The 16,382-nt window shown below is 35.3% G+C and overlaps 2 protein-coding genes across 2 annotated transcripts; one reads left to right on the plus strand and one right to left on the minus strand.

Moving 5' to 3' along the window:
- The first annotated feature begins 3,236 nt into the window (after positions 1–3,236).
- On the plus strand, positions 3,237–6,619 carry LOC109171903 (protein OBERON 3). The gene is made up of 2 exons (XM_019320992.1): positions 3,237–5,336; positions 5,717–6,619. Exons 1-2 carry the CDS (start codon positions 3,425–3,427, stop codon positions 6,340–6,342), a joined length of 2,538 nt encoding a protein of 845 aa, XP_019176537.1. The 5' UTR covers positions 3,237–3,424; the 3' UTR covers positions 6,343–6,619.
- Positions 6,620–7,368: 749 nt separating this feature from the next.
- LOC109171904 (probable ascorbate-specific transmembrane electron transporter 1) lies at positions 7,369–11,354 on the minus strand. The gene is made up of 5 exons (XM_019320993.1): positions 11,234–11,354; positions 10,548–10,901; positions 10,014–10,062; positions 9,708–9,907; positions 7,369–7,765 (listed from the first exon to the last, which is right to left on the minus strand). Exons 2-5 carry the CDS (start codon positions 10,710–10,712, stop codon positions 7,505–7,507), a joined length of 675 nt encoding a protein of 224 aa, XP_019176538.1. The 5' UTR covers positions 10,713–10,901; positions 11,234–11,354; the 3' UTR covers positions 7,369–7,504.
- Between the last annotated feature and the right edge of the window lie 5,028 nt (positions 11,355–16,382).

A 16,382-nucleotide genomic window follows, 5' to 3' on the forward strand; every position in this document is an offset into this window, starting at 1 on the left:
CTGATTTTAGTAATTATATTTTTCAACCGATTTTTAGTGAAGTCCTAAATCAATTAGATTCGTTGAAATCGGAAAAATAAAAAAAAAGAAAAATATGAAGAGACAAAATTGTCCTTACTAAAAATAGAAAAAGTCATGACAATGACTAAAGGTATCCAAAAAGTAATAGTCTGGAATGTTAAATGGCAAAAACGATAGTTTGAGACTAAAATTAGAACTGCCACCAAAGACAAGGGACCTCTTGTAGAATTAACTCGAATTTTTATTACATAAGGTCTAGAGATTACAAGAGGGTAAACCAGTCTACGTCGTTGCACATATATACTGATCGTCTCAAACTAAGAATACCAATAGACAACTTCTACAAAGAGTCAAACTTGAAACTTCATGACTGCCAAGCCAACTGTCCGATCAACATGGTTGTGAGTGCCCCAACAAAAGGGACTATACAATAAGCAAATACCAAACTCTACACAAGAGGAACTATCAAATGACCTCATTAAAATTGTTCTTAGTGAATATCAAATTTGTGACCAAGAGTTCTGAATTATAATATTTTATTATACACCTAGGATTACAAGGGCATCTTGGTTAATTATTGAGTCTCTATAATAGATGGACTGTGGTACGATGAAGAAGAGCTATGACTATATATGAGGCCAAGCATACTCCAAACACAATTATGCATGTGAGAGTTGTTGGGTAGGAACCAACCAATTTACTTATTTTAAGGTTTCAAACTTTCAACACATTATGTCACGAGAGAATTGATAGCTTATACTTGCATTCTTCTCTTTCTTTGACACTTTATTCCTTTTTTTTTTTTTTTTTTTTTTTTAATGAGAAAAACCTAATAACCACTCCTTGATGATATAAATTGAGTAAATTCTATCATTAGTAATAATATGCAAATCACATGAAATGAAAATCTCATTAAAAAGACTTTATATAATAAACTTGATCAAAAAAATATTAAAAAGAATCATTCTCAATATCACTTTATTCTTAACATCAGACTTTTATACTTAGAACATACCATTTAAATTGTAACTTACAAATTACAACCCCACATATTGACAGCCAACAAATATATTATAATATCTTGTATTTTTTTTTAATTGATGCTATATGTTATAAAGTGATTTAAAAGTAAACTATTAGTTAAACTACTAGAGCTTTAGTGGGGAGACTGATTCCCAAACAATTGTCTATACCAGAGAATTAAGTATACTTTAATTACCACTCAAAAAAAGTATACTTTATTTAGTTTGCCATAATTTGGTTTGGGTGTTTGGATCTTATTACGCGGGAGTGAATTTATACAATTAGCACGAGAAACTAGTTGTTATATTGATCAGATCGTAAGTAACCGTGTGAATCTACCTCTTGATATGAATTTATTTTCTGTTGAAATGATGTGTTCACGTAAAATAAATAAACTCTTGATATAATAATTCAATATTTGAAATTAGATACTCCATAATAAAAATATAATTTTTTTTTTGTTTTTTTTGTTTTGTTTTCCCTACCTAGACCAAAATGAAAAAAAAAAAAAAAAAAAACTTATATTTCTAAACTTAATTTAGGATTTTCAAACTAACAACCAAATGGATTTTTATAATTGGTGCCGACCTCAAAGTGAGGGGGCTCCTTGTGCGCAGTAAGCACCGGTCTAGCCTCTATGGTTCATGTTCAGTTAAGTCACCATGATTTACATCCTTCCAAATGCTCTGTCGGGCCGGGGTGTGGGGGGCCCTCAGGGTTGGGGTTTCAACCTTTTGGAATAATAATTGGTGCCGATCACCCGCATGGGCAGCTCAACTGGTCATAGAGATGAAAAGTTGAAAGAATGATCAAGGAGCTGGTCTAGCCTCTGTGGTTCATGTTCAGGTTGGAATTCAGCCTTTTGAAAGGTGCCAACCAACCAAAACACGCTCTGAAACCGAGTGAGCTAGTGGGGCTTGTCACCTCATTAGGTGGCGCGACAAACTAAATTCATTTTGACAGCTCTACTATTATTAATAGCATATTATGATATTACAAAAAAATAATTTTCATAATGAATTTTGTTTGTCCTATCTTGGATTTTGTTTATTTGTTTATTTTGTCATATTCTTAGCACGCGTTGTCCGTTGCTTATGCCCAAACGCGACGAAATTGGCAACCACAAATTAAAAAGTCAAACAAGGCTACTTCTTCTCCCTAATAATTCACATTTCCATTTTGTATTATTTTTTAGGATACAGCGACGCAACGGGCCCCACTTTTGGGATTCAAATGGAATTTCACAAAAGTTCAGGGACATCTTGGTAATCTCATTTACCTTTTTTTTTTTTTTTTTTTTTTTTTAATTTATCCTTTATTTTGAGTCTCCCGTTACGCGTCAAGACCCGAGAAATTCTGGTCTGAAAATTCCCCCCGAAAGAAACGAAGTCTCCGAGAGAGAAAAAAAAATGGAGTTACTTTTTTGTTTTGAAGTTAGGCCCCTATAGTTTTGCTTATTAACATATTTGCCTCTAATGTTTTTGTGAGTGTATCCTCTTTTTTTCGAGTAACTTATCAACGTGTGTCACAAGTCATTGTCGTATAGTACAAAATTAGTTACAAATAATTTATTTTTTTATATATAAATATATCATTAAAGTTATTCGTTCATCATAAGAAAATCGAATAAAGTTACCGATAAATTTGTGCTCATTTTATATTGTAGTAAGATGATTGAGTTTACGATACTAGCCACTTGTGGTCCTTGTGGATGAACTAAAACATCAAAGAATATATTTACAAAAATGGAAAACCAATACTTTAGAATATGCTCATGAAAATTGTCCCATGGTACTAAAAATGGAGATGGAATAAAACTTTCTCATATCTAACTCTTCTATCGTTTTCATATTCATGTATTGATAATATCTATTCCATTAGAAGAAGTCACGCTTCACATGCTCTTAGCAGAAACGATTTTGTTGACCAGATAAATTTTAAACATCTAATTATTAAATTAATTTTTTTTGATTTGACAGCCAATTATCAAAATAGACTGTATCAAGTGATATTGACTTTGTCAAAGTTATTTCAATCATTTTCCCATTTGAGAATTTAAAATATGTTGTTGTAGAATTAGAAAAAAGAAAAAAAAAAAAAGTAACTTTGACCAATTCAATACATAAATGCAATTTCATAAAAATTTGGGGGTGCTTATGAAAGTAGGGTAGTCCCTGAAATAAAATGCAACCGTTGCGAGTAGAGGGAGAAAAAGAGAGAACGACCATGGAGTCCAGTGGTGAAGATACCCTATAGATTCTATAATATTTTTCCACAACTGCCCCTTATAGGCTTCTGAATTCTCCCATTTCTCTGTAAGTTTTGATCTTTCTCAATCTTTACCTTTTTTTTTTTCCTGAAATTTTCTCCTGTTGTAAGCATGATGAGTAAAGAGAGAGAAAATTCGAGCGAATCTGAGAGCAAATATAGGGAGCCTAATAGTTCTGTTGATTCCGGGGGGAAAAATCTTGGGAGCCCAGAAAAGATCGAAACGTATCCGAAAAAGGGTTTGAGTTTTCTTGGGAAATCAAGCTCTGAAGTGAAAATGGTCTATGATGGCTGCGCTTCTGGGGCTGATGTTTCTCAGTCAAAGAAGACTGGGTCTTCTGGGTGTCAGGAGCTCACTCTGAGCTACCTCTGTGATAACTCCAAACTGGGGTTTCTAGATAGGGATTTGTCGTTTGAGAAAATGGGGAATTTCAAGGGGAAAGAGATAGCGGTTTCTGAGGATCAAATTGATGAGGGTAATAGGTGGGTGGAGAGGGATTTTCTTCAGTTGAATGAGAATAGAGGGAAGAGGGAGGCTGAGAATGAGGGAATTGAGGCAGAGAATAGGGAAAAGAAGCCAAAGATTGAAACTTTGAACCTCTCTTTGGCCTTGCCTGATGTTTCCCTCTCCCTGGCTGGGTCAAACCGAGTCCAAAATGGCGATCTCCCGTCCCGGTTGAGGTCTAGTAGGAGCATTCAGGAGCCAGAACCCTCACATAACAATACCCAGACGACATATTCGAACGATTTCACCGCTGCCTCGTTGTCGTACTCGTATTCGCATCCGTTCTCCCACAACCCCAGTTGCTCACTTACCCGGAACTCGACTGAGAATTACGAGTGTTCAATGGGGAGCCATAGGAGGGGGAGTGACCATATTTGGAATTGTGGGGAGGGAACTAATGGATCAGTTCATAGCCGGTTTAGACCGATTGGGGATGGTGGCGTTGCATTGTCTAATCATGGCAGTGGAACTTTTGCGTTCGGTGGTCGTGTTGGTGTGGTCAATAAGGAAACGTGTAATAACAGCTTCTATAGGACTACGAGTTCAGATAACAACTCGTTTTTCCCATCCGAGTTGCCTGCAAGGCCGAGGCTCGATGGCCAGTCAGGTGATTCAAGAGGAAAAGAATCAGACGGTTTGAGAGGTTTGGAAGGTATAGACGGAGGAGGAGGAAGAGTGCGTAAGCTCTCCCGGCCCGAGAGGATCCTTAGAGAGATTGTGTCGGAGTCGGTTCCTGTTATGGCTCAGATAATTCAAGAACTCCCCGAAGAAACAGTCGAATCAACGAAGGAATATTTGAGGAGTCTCGTCACAATGCCTGATAAGAAAGACGAATTATCGAGCCTGCAATACCGGGTTCAGAGGAGGTCAGACCTTACAAACGGGACTCTCTTGAAATGCCACAAGAGTCAGCTCGAAATCTTGGTTGCCATTAAATTAGGCCTCGAAAGCTTCTTATCGAGCAAAACTCGTCTCTCTACTGCAGAGCTAGTAGAAATTTTTTCCCTCGAAAGGTGTCGAAACATAAATTGCAAGAGGCCTTTACCCGTCGAAGACTGTGATTGCAAGATTTGTTCTACCAAGAAAGGATTCTGCAGCGAGTGCATGTGTCCCGTCTGTTTGAACTTCGACTGTGCCAACAATACTTGCAGTTGGGTAGGATGCGATGCGTGTTCACACTGGTGCCATGCCGTTTGTGGCATTCAGAGAAACCTCATAAAGCCAGGTCCCCGCTACAATGGTCCCTCCGCAACAACCGAGATGCAATTTTACTGTCTCGGATGCGGTCATGCTTCGGAGATGTTCGGGTTCGTTAAAGATGTGTTCAAGTCCTGCGCAAAGGATTGGGGAGAGGAAACCCTTATTAAAGAGCTCGATTGTGTTCGGAAAATCTTTCAGGGGAGCGAAGATTTTAAAGGCAAGGAGCTGCATGTTAAAGCCGATGAGTTGCTCACGAAGCTCGAGAAGAAGACAATGTCTACATCGGATGTTTGCAATTTCATTTTCCAGTTCTTCAACTGTAAGTATCCACGCTTTACCCTCTTGCTAATCCTTTGAACTGCTACTTTTATGATGTTTTTGTTGGTAGTAATTGGATATATAGCTGCATTGTGCTTTTTACTGCTAAAAGGAATTTGAAGTTTAAGATGTTCTATGTTAGTTGTCAGCGGGAATAGTGTTTAGCGAGTGTTAAGAGTCCACATTGATAAAATAATAGAGAATATATGGGTTTATAAGGTCATGGGTTAGACTAGCTAATTGATTGGATTCAATCTTTTAGTCTGGTTTGGTCATGTGCATTATAGCCCAGTTGAGTGACCCTAGTTTGTAACAACGGTGTTGTTTTGTTCTTCAATGTAGTTCGATCTAAGGATGTTGATGTTTTTGTTTGATGAACAGACGCGGATGGCTTGTCCGACTTTCCTGTTTCGAACTATCTTTCGAAAGACACGGCAAGTCAATCGAGCCTGAAAAAAGTTGTCAGTCTTCCTTCGACCGCCTCCCTTGTTCCCAAATCGACATTCTACAACAACATGAACTCGTCGAGCAGTAGACAGGATTCGGTCCCAGCTGACCATCAAAACGAAGCAAAGCCGCCTCCCTTCACGAATGACCAAATCGTTAAAGACGAATGGTCCGTGAAGGCACCAAAGAAACCCGCGCTCGACACTTCACCGAAGAAAGCAGCCGCACTCGACAGCTTGGAAAGCGTGGTGCGCATTAAAGAAGCCGAAGCGAGGATGTTCCAGAACAAGGCGGATGAAGCGAGGAGGGAAGCGGAAGGGCTTAGGAGGATGGCGAGGATCCAAGGCGAGAAGGTGGAAGAAGAGTACACGGAGAAGATGTCGAAGCTGTGCCTGGTGGAAACTGAGGAAAGGAGGAGGAAGAAGCTGGAGGAGCTCAAGACGCTCGAGAATTCGCACTGCGATTACTACAAGATGAAGATGAGAATGCAGGGCGAGATCGCGGGTTTGCTCAAGAGAATGGAAGCTACAAAACAGCTTTTGGTGTTAACCCCACACTGACTCTTGACAAATTTTCTCCAGTGCTGTTTTAAGGTTCATTCCATTATATGTTTTTGCTAACTTTTAAGGTTTTTTTTTTTGAGATTGTCTTATTGTTTCATTGTAGCCTATCCATTGGCGTTTTCTTCTTTAAAATTGGTTCCAGATGATGTTGAATGGCTTGCTCCTCTCATACTATTGTATTAACCGTTTTTTTTTCTTTACATACTATGGTTGTCTATAGTAAAAAGCTCTGTTATTAAACAATAGAAAAATGACATGTTTGGTCTTTTATATTTGAAGTACATATTATTTTGCTTTGAGGAATTTGTTCTGATGAGGCACTTTCAGCCAATCTCAAACATCGCAACCAACCAAACAGCAAGAACCTAGCTTAGTGCTAGGAATCAGGTACTTAATTGCATTTTGAAAATGTTCTTTGAGATGTTCCACACTACAAATATTCTCATGAAATTGCCATTATATTGTTACATAATGCATGTTCGCACTACTACAAGGAATCCAACTCCAAATCGTATTATCTGCACAGGAATTCATTACTCTACAACTGTCAATTCTACTGATGATCGAGGGCTCGAGGTTCATCCAGTTATTTTATTAAATCTTAGGCATGTGCAGTGTATCAGTACATGCATACTCATGTTCACACGACCACAAGGAATCCAACTCCAAATCATATTATCTACACAGGAAGATTCCATCACCCTACAACTATCAACTCTACTGATCGAAGACTCGAGATTCATCCCGTTATTCTTATTAAATCTTAGGCATGTGTATCAGTACATGCATACTCATGTTCGCACGACCACACAAGGAATCCAACTCCAAATCATATTATCTAGAGAGGAATAATCCATCACCCTACAACTGTCAACTCTACTGATCGAGGACTCGAGGCTCATCCAGTTATTCTTATTAAATTTTAGGCATATATACATGCATTTGAAATATTATCACAAAAATATAAACATATCGTATCATATAATATCATAGGAAAATTTTCCAGGCGTTTCGACTATTATATAAAAAAAAAGAGGGTATAAATAAAATAAAAATAATTTCAAAGTAAACTGACCAAGATGACTAAGTCATATCATACATATACAACCCATGAAAACATGTAAATATGTATAGAAAGAGAGAAAATATATATATGTGATCAGGGTGCAGGGAGGAGGGCAGTGAGGGCAACAGAGATGGCAAAGAGAAGGATGAGCAAACCAGTGAAGTTGATGACTAATCCTTCTTGGCTGTGCTTTGTGAGTTGCAAGAAAATGAATTTCTCAGTCAAGCCTGTGAGTGCTGCAATGGTTGCCATTGAGAAGATGATGATCCCTAGAAGAGCATGCCATGGTGCAATCTTTGCCCTTGTTGAGCTCCTTGCTCTTGGGAACATGAAGGTCAAGAAGGACAAAACCCACTGCACATGCATATATATGCCCACAATATAACTTTAATTAGCTACTTGTAATTTGTCTAGTGTTACTACTGGATATTAATTGAAAGACGTGTTCCGTCTTACTTGAATCTATAAAATTTTTGATATATTTTTGTACTCGTATAGTGGAAATTAGGGAATGCATTATGCACATTGTAGGCTAAGTCCAATGGGTTGTGCACAAGAAAGTGTGATAAAGCGGGTTGTGCTAAGTTCATATATTCAGTTCTTACTAATAACATTTTGCTTCAAAATAGGTGGCCGAGTGGGTGAAACATCACTCTCGTATTTGAAGGTTACTCAGTTCAATTGAACTTGTATAAGATCTTCCTAGTGTGATTTACCTCTCACCATGTAATTACATAGAAGCGAAGTTTACCTAGTGCACACCTTCAATAATGGCTATATGTTTGCCTCATCACCAAGAAAAAAGAAAAAAAAAAAAAGAAAAAAAAAGTGATTGACAATTGTTTGCCACTTTACTGTTTTATTTATTTATTTATTTTTAAATGAAATGTATAATATATTGGGTGATAATATAGAAGTAACTATCTCCTAATCATTGTGAATGTTCTAATGTTTGGCATTACTCTAAATATGAGACATACAAAGATGGAAGTGACAACATAATGCAAGTCAAATAAATTTCCAACCATTTTATAAATAAAATTTACTATTCATTAATCAAATCTACTCATTAATTGCATATTTTTTTTAATATTTTCTTATAATTTAAAATTTAGCTACTTGAATTTAATAATATTTTTATATAATTTTTAAATATATAAATTTTATATACTAACTCTAAACTAAATGCTACAAAAAATTAAATTAAAAACAACTTTAATCATACTTATTTAACGAGCTCAATACAAAAAATGATTATCTATAAAGTGGTCAATATGACACCAACTTCACTCTCATTCAATCACTCGTCAATTTTTATTTATTTATTTTATAATACTACTTATTAATTTCTTCATTGATTCCCCAATTTTCCCAACGAAACACATCATTTTCAATCCAATTCAATCTATCAAATCTAATTTTTAATTCAATTTTCTAATCCACTATTCCATATCTCCACTTTTAACCAAATGGTCTTTGGACTTGCTTTGAATTAATAATTAATAATTAATATATATATATATATATATATAATTTTTATCTCTCAATTTTCTATGCCTAACATGATAATGTAACTTATATTCATTAATGGCTTATAAATTGGTTGACTAAATCACGAGTTTTAAAAAATATATTCATTATTCAATATAAAAATACAAAATTCCACATAAAAAGTGAATATTCTGAGATAAATTTAAGATGGTAACATCGCTCAAAAAAAAATAAATACCTAAATATAAAATGGTATTATCAATATAAAATCATTTTTAAAGTTTCAGGGAGAGGAAAGTAATTGTATTTTCATGATTAGTGGATTACAAATCCTATTGGATCTGTGGCAAATAAATGACCAAGTCATCACGGTGTGGACTATGGAGTGTGGACCAAGGGTAAGTCTGTCAACATAAGATATTAAAATTGCAATATCTAAGTAATATTTCACCAACACAATCATCGTTTTTATGTTCTACTCACTCGATTACTTCTTAGCCGGTATGCTCCTAATACTTCTCCCAAAAGGTTAAATCCCCAATCACGATGACTCAATGGTTCAGCCGACAGGACCACAAAGAATAGGAATTTGTCTACACTGTGGCCGCTGAGTTCGAACATTGGTCTCTCACCTAAATACTGCCCACTGAACCATTGAGCGAAGCTCATAAGGGGATTGGTGCAACATTTCCAAACACAAAACATGATATATTGGAATACAAAGTAAAAATTAAATTCCCTTGCAACCAATATAGCAGAGTGGAAAGGTGGAGTATGAATGAATAGAAGTAGGTATTGTATTTACCTGGATACCAAACAAAGAGATGGTGGAAATCCCAATCCATGAATGCAAGGTATATACATGTGGAATTTTGGCCTCATGATGAAACTTGAAGACTGCATAAACCCCCACAATCCCAAGAACAAGAGCTATCAAGTGCAGAATCATGTGAACCACTTTCTGCCTCTTACTTGATGATGGCACTGTCGCATATGCCATTATACCTGACACCCAAACCAACAAATCATAAAACAACCTCAAATCCATTCCCACACAAACCAAACCCTCAATCAATCCATCAAATAATTCTTATGGATATGACATACATACCTTCCCCAGACACCAAGATGAACCCAATCACCATAAGCAGAGGATGAACCTGCATATGTATGCAACAGTGTAACTATGCACTACAAAAGCGGGTACGGGTAAACTCCGCTTTGTGATCTTAGACAGACAAAAAACTACAAGAAAATAAACCAGTCTAACTGACCAGCAACCCCGCTCTTTTGACGATAAAGGACTACAAGAAGGTAAATCAGCCTAGCTGATTGGCTCAAACTCGGCCAATAGGCCACTCCCTCAAGGAGTTGAACTTGTAACTAACCCAAGTTACTAAGTCATTACTCAAGGGTATGCATTAGGTAAACCACGTTCTTGTGGCGCTAATTGACACAAGATTACAAGAAAGTAAACCAACATAGCTGATTGGTTCAAACCAGGCCAATAGGCAGCTCTAAGCCGAACTTGTAACCTAGTGGCTACCAAGTCAATTGCCTGATCAATTTGACTGATCAATTTGATTGGAATTACCTGAATACTCATTATTTATATATATTATGGTCTCAACGCAGAGAAACTAACATTGAAAATCTTGGGTTTGTTGAGGGAGCGGAACGCCACGCCTTCCCGGAAGTGGAGCAGCCATACAAGGACCATGGTGAATATGGCTATGAACAGCAAATGAGCAAGCAGAGTTGCAGGCAGCGCCGACGCGGCTTTGAAGCTGGAGCTGCTTTGTTTCGCCATGGCTATACCGACACCCTAAACTGTTCTCTTCTCGGATATATAGCTAATTAAGGCAGAGAGGAAGTGAAGTCTGAAGAGAGATAATTAAATACACACTTTTTTGGTTTGCAGTTAATGGGTTCTTGAAATCGTCGCTAAAGGGCAAGACCGGACCAGAAATCTGTTCAATTTCTTGTGGCTGTCAGCAACCTGTCACAATGAATGCATGGTATAAAGTATAAACCTAGAGATTCCAAATTACCAAACTGTAAACATATAGTACTTAACTTTCTATGCCAAAAAAAAAAAGTCCGGGCAACCTAGTCAAATTGTTCAGGCTGTTACCTGTTGTATATAAATTTGACTCTTAGTAAAAATGATCTACTGGCCTTTTTGGTTTAAACCCGTCAGTTATGGACTTGTAATCCTTTGCCGACTAAGGTTATAAGACGTTGTTTACTCAGTACATATCTTAATGTAGTGAGTGTAGATTTCTCTGGCCATCTGATAAAAAAAAAAAAGGTAAAAGTAGAAGAAACTACCTGGAAATTAAACCTTGGAGGGTTCTGCACGGTGTTTTGTGTTATGAGGCGGCCAAAGCACTGAAACATTAACAGTTAAGAATAGTGAATGCGACTGAGGCTATAGCCCTCACAGTTTGGCAGTTGGCAATAATGGTTGTGGATATAAATAGGCTAAGTCCGAGAATATTGCCATACGTAACAACGCCATTGTTTGGCAAGTTTCTTCACTTGCATGTGCAGACATATACATCGTTTTCTTATTTTTATTTTTATTTTTTTGGTGTGCAATTCAAGGATTACCACGTATTTATTAAGGATATAATTATTAATTAACATATAATAGATGTTTCATGTATCATCTAAAAGCTAGCTAGGAAACAAATAATAACAAAGCATGACATTTCGTCTCAATTAGGTATGTTCAATCAAGTCTAAAATATATGATATTATAATTTGGATAAAGTTACATAAACCAATTTTTTTTTTTTTTTTAACCTTCTGACGTGTTAATATCAGTGTTCTAAAAATCGACTTAGGCGGTGCCTAAGTGCTAGGTGCCCCTAAGCCGTTCCGCTTTTTCACTGTTAGGCGCCCAAAAACTAGCCGGTCGCCTAGGCGTCGAAATCGGTCAAAATCAACCTAGTCGGTCGATTTCGTCCGATGTCGTCTAGTCCAGTCGTCCGTAGACTAGTTTGATAATTTGAATTTTTGGATGATTGAAGTGTTTGAGTTTTTATTTTTTAATATTGTTTTGATGGTATGACTTATGAATTATCATTATTTTATTTATTTTTTCTACCAAAAAAAAATTATTTTATTTATTTGGATATGTTATTTGATTGAATGTTGAAAATAACCCCATTAAAAATTGTCAAACTGCAAGTTTGTCATTATTTTTTGGCGCCCGCCTAAGCGCTGCCCGGACGCCCGACTAGAGCCTAGCGCCTAATGCAACCATGGTTAATATAATATTTTTTATTCATTGGTTACCATGATCGAATTGATTGACCAAACAATTAGGGATGTCAATCCGTCGTCCAGCCCTATAAGTTTTAAGCCAGCCTTGTCGAGTTGATTTTTTATCAGGTTATTTAAAAAATTGTTGATCCTAACTCCTAACCCTAATACATTGGATTGTCAGGTCTATCAAGTGAACTCGACTAAAATTTTAAAGATTCTAAACTTTTAATTTTAATAAATTAATACATTTACACTAATAAATATAAACTTATACATCATTTAATCAACCAAAACATTAATTTCTAAACACCAACTAAAACTAATTACTATATTTACACTTTATAATATAATAATATAATCATTTTTAATTTTGTTATTTATTTTCATAAATAATAATTTAATTTTTAATAAATCTATTAATATATTTATTAAATTTAGTTTTTTTTTAATAAAAAAAAATATTAAAGATGAACTTACATACAAACTCACTTTTATATATTTTGTTTCATATCATTCGTGAAACAAATATTAGCCTTGAGCCCTTGAGCGGTAAAAGCTTTCCCGTGCGGTTGACGCACCTTAAGTATTAACATCTAAATCAACGACACAATACTGTACGATACGTATACCCTCGTATTTACAGTATCACTTAACATAAAAACGATGTCGTTTTGAGCAATACATTATGCACCCTGATGCACGATATAACGATCCCTTATCGTGGCTTCTACTCCAAGTCTTGGCCCTTGACCCACGGTTACAACTCAAGGATAAGAGTATGAACACAAAGTTTCTTGGCATCCTTCCTCAATGCTGGGCTAGTAACCATTATCCGTACTTAATGATAGGTTTTGTAATCACTTTCAGTGATAAAGATTTGACCAAAAAGCTTAAGCATGACTCTTTTTACAAAATTGTATAAATAATAGAGGAAGAACTCACAAGGAACTACATAACATCACTCAAATTGCAAGGAAATTTCAACCAAGTTGGTTAGACAGTTAATTTGATAATCATAAAATTTTGATCAGTTCATTGAACTAATCATTAATAATCGTTTACGAGTTTCATCCAAAATACACATTTAAACGGTACTTACAAGCTTCTTCGTAAATCAATGCAACACTCAAATTAGTTGTTGCCCAATCATTTCTGAAAGAAATAAAAAAAAAACACACATTTCCATGTCAAGTAATTCCATATTACTTAAGGTGTTTGATTTCTAGAAATGGGACCAACAAAACCTATTTAATTTGTGATTTTACACGTTACACCAATTACGGTGTACTACGTAAAAGTTTATGGAACGTCTGCTTTAATTTCCCTTTAAAATCACTCCAATAACGTATATAAGAAGCTAGATGTGCATCACTACTTTTACTAAAGGATTACCTTAGCAAATGCAATTTGATAACATCTTAACTTTAAATTAGTGTTAATTCAATTTTTTGTCATAAATTTATAAATGGTAGTTCATTTTTATTAGAACATCCACATTTGGTCCTATTATTATTGTAACATGATCATTTTTGGTCCCCCGTCAACAAAATTGTTGACATAACGTTAAATACAAGAGCATTTTGATTTTTTTTACAAAGTGGATTGATCCGCTATATTTTATTTTTACTTTTTTAAAAAAATTCATATTTGAAGACCAAAATGTCATTGTATTTATATTTTATAGAAATTTAAACACTTTTGTTGATAAAGGACCAAAAATGGTCATGCCACAATAATACTATGACCAAAATGGGATGTTTTGAAAAAAAAAAAGTACTAAAAGTGAAATGACACCTATAAATGTAGGACCAAAAATGGAATTAACTCTTTAAATTAGTTAAAATTAAATGTAACAATCAAATAATGATTTTAAAAAATCTACACTACTAATAAAAACAAAATCCAAATTTAGCAACTTTCCACCAAAATTACTTCCACAGCTATTACAATATAAAATCTGATAATTATCTATACAATTAATAAAAACAAAATCCTCTATTTTAACTTCTCATCCAAAACAACTCTATACTATTAAGGTTTGCTTAATATTGTAAAATAGTGGTGCCAGTAATAGCAGTGGCGGTTCCAGCACTGCCCACACCAATGACAGAGATATTCCGGTGGTCATAAAATCACCCGATGGATGTGAAGATGAGATAATAGACTATATCCATGTTGGACCTAATATGGGGTATACAGCTCAAACATTTTCTTAATATTAATTAATTAATTAATACCACTAGAGATCCAAATATCAATGTCAATCTGGGCCACCTAACTGAGTGCATGGTCATGCCACAACTCATACCAATGTCTTCAACTGGTAAAGACTAGAGAAGTATAATATCTCTTCCCATATAGCTTCACAGTAGTTTGATGTGGGAGACATGTAATATCAGAGCAATAATTTATGGTATCAGAGCAATATATATATATATATATATATATATATATATATATATATATATATATATATATAGAGTAAGTTATTTTATAAAACAAAAACCTAACATTTGAAACATATCAAATATTTTCATCTCAAACACTTTGTGGTGTGAGTGTATCATGTGTGCGTCGTTCATGCATGATGCGTGCGTTATGTGATATCAGAGAAAAAATTAATGGTATCAGAGCAATCTATATATAATAAGTTCTTTTATGAAATAGTTATTAACACCCATTAATAAGTAAGCTATTTAAATTTATATTTTAATTAATATTGACAAATCTATACTATTAATTAAAACAAAATCATTTCCCGTCCAAAACAGTCCTATACTATTAAGGTTTGCGTAATATTGTAAAATAGTGATACCAGTAATAGCAGTGGCGGCTCTAACACTGCCAGCATTGCCCGCACCAATGGCAGATATTCCGGTGGTCATAAGACTACCATATGGAGGTAAAGATGAGATAATAAACTATATACATGTTGGACCTAATATGGGTGGGGTATACTACCCTTGCATATGTCCTTAGGGACATGGCACCAGTACTCAAAACCACTACCCCATATCTTGTGGCCATGAAATGATTACTCGATCACTTATATGGAAGATGATTATTATGGTCAAGATGTAGTCAATAGACTCATTTCTGCATTGATCAGCAGGAGTTCCATGGGAACTAAATGGGGAGGTGATCCCCATATTAGCCGGTGCTAGAATTAACTTTGACAGGAAATTCTTTGTTTTAAGAAAATTTCTTACAAACAGCACGGGTTCCATGGGAACTAAATGGGGAGGTGATCCCCATATTAGCGGATGACAGTTATTTTATATTCGAACTCATGACCTTTAGTCTGCCTCTGATACCAAATTGAAGCATGTGCTCCATCTCAACTAAAAGCCGAAGCTCATAGTTGGATTGCACATTAATGGCTACATGCTCAACAGTTTGTTGTGGGTGACATGTAATATCCGAGCAATAATTAATGATATCAGAGCAATATATATATATATATATATATATATATATATATATATATATATATATATATATATATATATATATATATATATATATATAGTAAGTTATTTTATGAAACAAGAACCTAACATTTGAAATATATCAAGTGTTTTCTTGAATTGTAGGCTATGCTCAAGTAAATTCTTTCCTATCAGCCCATATAGCTTTTGGGCATGGCCTTTTGAAAAACAGAAAAGAATTTAGGACACTGAATAATCAAGAACAGACAGTCAATGAAATTCAGACAACAGACCCCCACCCCCAAAAGAATATATATTGACATTGATCACTATTATTTTCAATAACAACCAATAATAATTAATTGAGCAATCAAACATATAATCTAGCCATATACACTAAACACATCTAAGATTTATAGAAGCTCAAATTCATTAATCAAATAGCATAAATGACAGAAGGTGATTTACCAGAAGGAAATCTAGAATTTCGTAGTAGCATCAGCGGCGGAGGAAGAGGAAGAGTGGTGGTGGTGGAAGATGATGTGCACAACGGCCTTCCCGGCGGCGATCTTGCTGCGCTTCAGCCGTAGATTAAGATCAAGCATGAACTTCTTCTTGGAAATCACTTGTCGCAGCATGAATAAAGTCGCCCTCCTAACGTTCCAAAATCTCTTCGCTATAACGGGCAAATTGTTGAACTCTATTTCTGTCGTCTTCTTTTTTCTTGAGATTTTGAATACTTGTTTATGTTGCTTCTCTTGATCTGCAATTGCACTGAA

The sequence above is a fragment of the Ipomoea nil genome, unplaced genomic scaffold (assembly GCF_001879475.1).
Source record: "Ipomoea nil cultivar Tokyo-kokei standard unplaced genomic scaffold, Asagao_1.1 scaffold0382, whole genome shotgun sequence".
Taxonomy (NCBI): Eukaryota; Viridiplantae; Streptophyta; class Magnoliopsida; order Solanales; family Convolvulaceae; genus Ipomoea; species Ipomoea nil.

Excerpts from the sequence above, each read along its gene's own strand:
- LOC109171904 (XM_019320993.1), bottom strand. The coding sequence starts at position 10,712 with ATGGCGAAACAAAGCAGCTCCAGCTTCAAAGCCGCGTCGGCGCTGCCT. Across the intron at positions 10,063-10,547 it reads ACAAACCCAAGATTTTCAAT|GTTCATCCTCTGCTTATGGT; the intron begins GTTAGTTTCTCT and ends ATACATATGCAG. Across the intron at positions 7,766-9,707 it reads TCTCTTTGTTTGGTATCCAG|TGGGTTTTGTCCTTCTTGAC; the intron begins GTAAATACAATA and ends ATGCATGTGCAG.
- LOC109171903 (XM_019320992.1), top strand. The coding sequence starts at position 3,425 with ATGATGAGTAAAGAGAGAGAAAATTCGAGCGAATCTGAGAGCAAATAT. Across the intron at positions 5,337-5,716 it reads CATTTTCCAGTTCTTCAACT|ACGCGGATGGCTTGTCCGAC; the intron begins GTAAGTATCCAC and ends TTTGATGAACAG.